The sequence below is a fragment of the Corvus brachyrhynchos genome, unplaced genomic scaffold (genome assembly GCF_000691975.1).
Source record: "Corvus brachyrhynchos isolate BGI_N302 unplaced genomic scaffold, ASM69197v1 scaffold12, whole genome shotgun sequence".
Taxonomy (NCBI): Eukaryota; Metazoa; Chordata; class Aves; order Passeriformes; family Corvidae; genus Corvus; species Corvus brachyrhynchos.
The window spans coordinates 1,806,961-1,810,601 of record NW_008237885.1 but is presented as its reverse complement, the minus strand read 5'-3'; the positions used below and the strand labels follow the sequence as shown (position 1 = coordinate 1,810,601).

Sequence of the window (3,641 nt, the reverse complement as noted above, 5' to 3'; positions counted from 1 at the left end):
GACAAACACAGTTCATTTAAAGTTCACCTACTTTTTGTGAACAGGGCACACTTCATGCTGAGCTGTAAGCAAATTACAATTAAACTTAAGCCTACACAATTAATTTCTAATATTCTATAAGTAAACTTAATTTAATCCCCAATAGCTGGGTATGGAGAATATTTGGGGGAATCAAATCCTTTTGTTAGCAAAGGATAATAAATAAAAGCTCTATTTCAATGATGTGAACAGAAAAGGAAAAAAGAGCCTAGAAGTTGAAGCAGTAGTGAGGCCATGAAGAGTCAGGTGCAAGTCCCATGGAGTGTTCTACCTCTGAGCTCCAATGTTTCTATTGCTTTTTGGCACTAAACCCCTGGGTCACAAATTACTCAAGCCTGGGTGCCCATAGCATGTAGCAAAGATATCATAAGTGTAGATTTTTGTCCCTGTGTGACTATTTCTTTTTTTCCAAAGTCTGTGCTTTACCTCTGGCTAGGCTCTCAAGAAAACATGGGAAAGTGATTTTATAGTTCCTCAGCCACTGCTCACCCTCTTGTGACCTATTATATAAATCACTGTGTCATTTTTTGGGTGTCTGGGCAATATTTGAGTGTTTCTGCAGTGCCATTTTGTAAAGATACAAGTTTTTCAGAACAGCTGAGGTATTTTCAGTTAGATATTATGGTAATGTGGAACTGGGGCCTGTGCATGAACATGGAAATGTTCAGAACTAGCTGAGAAGCAAAACTACACAGTGTTGCAGTTGCACAGGCAAGCTTTTAATTGGCTGCCTCACCGCAGTTCACAACAAATCAATTTAGTAGCATCTGCTCAAACAGTATGGACACCTGTTTGATAACAGTGGATGGATGGGGGACAGGGGCCTGTGTTTTCTGTGCAGGATCCAGAAGTCTGGAGCAGATAAAGGTCTCCTTAAGGGGAAACTGCAGCAGAGAAAGAGCAAGAGACACACTGTGTGTTCTAAAGGTGAGGCATAAGAGACTCTGGAGACTGTTGGGCTGCAGCCCAATGTGGGTTATCCTAAAAGTGCTTTAAGAGTGGTACTCAGGCAAAGAGCTGGGGAATGAAGCAGACAAGGGGCAGCCATGGTTTGCTGCACATCTTGAAGCTCCAGCGTTAAGGGGAAAGAAAAGAATCTCTTCCTGATGCCCTTCTTTCCTTTCATTTACTACTGTTGCTTTAGAAATGTGGACTTAGCTTTGTGGGATAATGCTCCCAAAGCACAACTGTCTCCTCTCAGAGACAAAGAGCAGTTCCTGGCAGCAAACAGTTTGTGGCTGGCTCAGGCAGCAGAGGGGACCATTGCTGGTGACAGGGAGCTCTGCCCACAGACGTGTGGGGGAGCAGTTTCTTCCAGATAGAATCCAGCCACAGGGACTGGAGAAGGAGAAAGATGCTGGAACCTGTGTGTGCATATGCTTGTACCAGACACACCTGCGTATGTATATTCATATATTGCACATATGTGCATATATATTGCATGTGCTTATTATGTGCACGTATAAAATCCTCATGTTTCAAGCAGGCTGGTGTGTGGATAACGAGGGAGGGAGTCAAACAGATCCTGAGAGGGAAACTTAAGGAGAGTTGTAGGCAGAATTTGTAGTCTCTGGCTCAGCAAAAGCCCCAGTCCAGCTTGGCTTGGGAGCCAACAGGAACAAAACTGAAACGGAGGAGCTGGTGCTGTAAACAGGCCAAAGAAAGATGTAACCCCACAGCAGAGCAATCCAGGAGGAGACGTGCAAAGGCCAGGCCTTTCCCTAACCCTAACCCCTAACCCTAACCCTGGCTGTGCAGGGAGAGAAGCATTGCCCAAGCATACTGCAGGGACAGAGTCTGCCTCCCGAGTCAGAGGGAAATAATGACAAGAACGTGGGTGAATGGCAGAGCTGCCGATTTTGTGGTGGATAATGTATGTGTCAATGGAAAGTTATTAGAGAAAAATAAAATATTTACTTATTGTATTCTGGAAATAACCCTGTTAAATGCATGCTCTCTTTTGTTAAATATATTTATTGACTTCTTGTAGGTATGAATTAGGAGCAGCTTTGTTCATTGGATGGGCTGGAGCTTCACTCTGCATAATTGGTGGCATTATATTCTGCTTCTCAATAGCTGAAAATAGTAATTCTGCAAGGTAAAACACAAGTTGTACTTACTGAAAGAAATCAATACCTATGCATTTGTACCTGCTATGTGTATGCAGTTTGATTACTGTTCCAAAACACTTTGTAATGAGATTCAGAAAGAGATTGTGTGGATAAAAGAAAATAAGGGGATTTAAGGATAATGCTCTGTCCATCATTAATGTAATTAAGAGCTATTGACTCAGAACAAATACTTGTGATATATATATATATTTCATAAATTTACTACAGCTGGAAAACAGTGCATTCACTGATGTAGGAAAAGTGGTCAGGTCACTTTAGAGGCATGAATAGACAAGTTTCTTTGATCTCAAATCATCATATCGAAAGTGAGCAGTGGTGGCAGTGGGCCCTCCAGCAGCTGATGAGGGGTAATAACAAAGAGGAACAGCTGCAGGGAGTAACTATTCACCTAGGATCTGCCACAGCTTTAATTCTTTCATGATTGTGCCCTAATTTACTTAGCTGTGAACGAGGGATATTGCAAAGACAGATGGCTGGAGTGGCCATGTCAAACTAGAATGGGAGCACACAGACCAGGAATGTGCCCCCTCCTCTGAGATTTGCAGGTACATTCACATACATTTCTTCTAGCTTTATTACTATAATGCCGGGATGCAGAGATGTCACTTGTCTGTGGGATGAGGTGTAAATGGTTGGTTTTTTTCTCTTCAGGAGGGGGTATGCCTATAATGGAGCCACATCTGTGATGTCATCTCGTACAAAGGTCCACAACAGTGTCCCTGACAAAACCCCACCCAAGCACTTTGACAAGAACGCTTATGTTTAGTTGCACTCTTGGAAGACTCAAAGCGTTTTAAACATGATTTTGTACGTTTCATTCAGAGTGATTCTCCCCACCCCAACCCCAATGTACTTACCACTAAGTCAATGACTTTTAAAAATATTAACTTGCAGCTTTTTACATATTGATGTAAATTTTATTATATAATATTTTAAGATTGATGTTGGTCTTGTAAAGTTTATACCTGGAAATCATGAGCTGATGTTGCATTCTTGAAAAAAAATAAATGATGTATTTACTAATTCAGTCTGTCATGTCAGCTGCTTATGGGAAGGGCATCACACCCATCATATTGGCATATTGCAGGAATTTCTGACATGGGTTCAGTGCTGGACAGAACAGTCAGTTGGAATAAGAAGAATAAGAAGAGGAGTAAGAAGAGACTGCATGAAAATAAGTATGGGATTTGGGGAAGCAGGAGAAAGTACTGATCATAGTCGGAGTCAATTGTTAACAAAACCAAACCTGTCACACGGGAGGGTCTCGGATGGCCTCAGCAGAGCGTGTGCTGAAAAGGACGATGACACGCCCTGCTGGTGACAAGGCACCTCCAGGGGTTGTTTTCCTTCCCTCCTGCCAGGCAGGCTGCTGGGACACCTTCGGCTACAAAACATCTCAAAGCACTGACTTGCAAAAGGGAAGGAAAAACCCCACGCAATTCCAGCGGGGCAGCTCTGCCAATGGCATTC

At 42.7% G+C, this 3,641-nt stretch overlaps 1 protein-coding gene across 1 annotated transcript in view; it reads left to right on the top strand.

The window, feature by feature from the left end:
- Positions 1 to 3,641, top strand: part of CLDN10 (claudin 10) — an 11,781-nt gene that overhangs the window by 7,979 nt on the left and 161 nt on the right. Inside the window, exons 3-4 of the mRNA XM_017732633.1 lie at positions 2,030 to 2,137; positions 2,823 to 3,641. The exon at positions 2,823 to 3,641 is cut by the window's right edge and continues 161 nt beyond it. Coding sequence (XP_017588122.1) covers positions 2,030 to 2,137; positions 2,823 to 2,937 — 223 coding nt within the window. The 3' untranslated portion in view covers positions 2,938 to 3,641. The remainder of the gene's footprint in view (positions 1 to 2,029; positions 2,138 to 2,822) is intronic.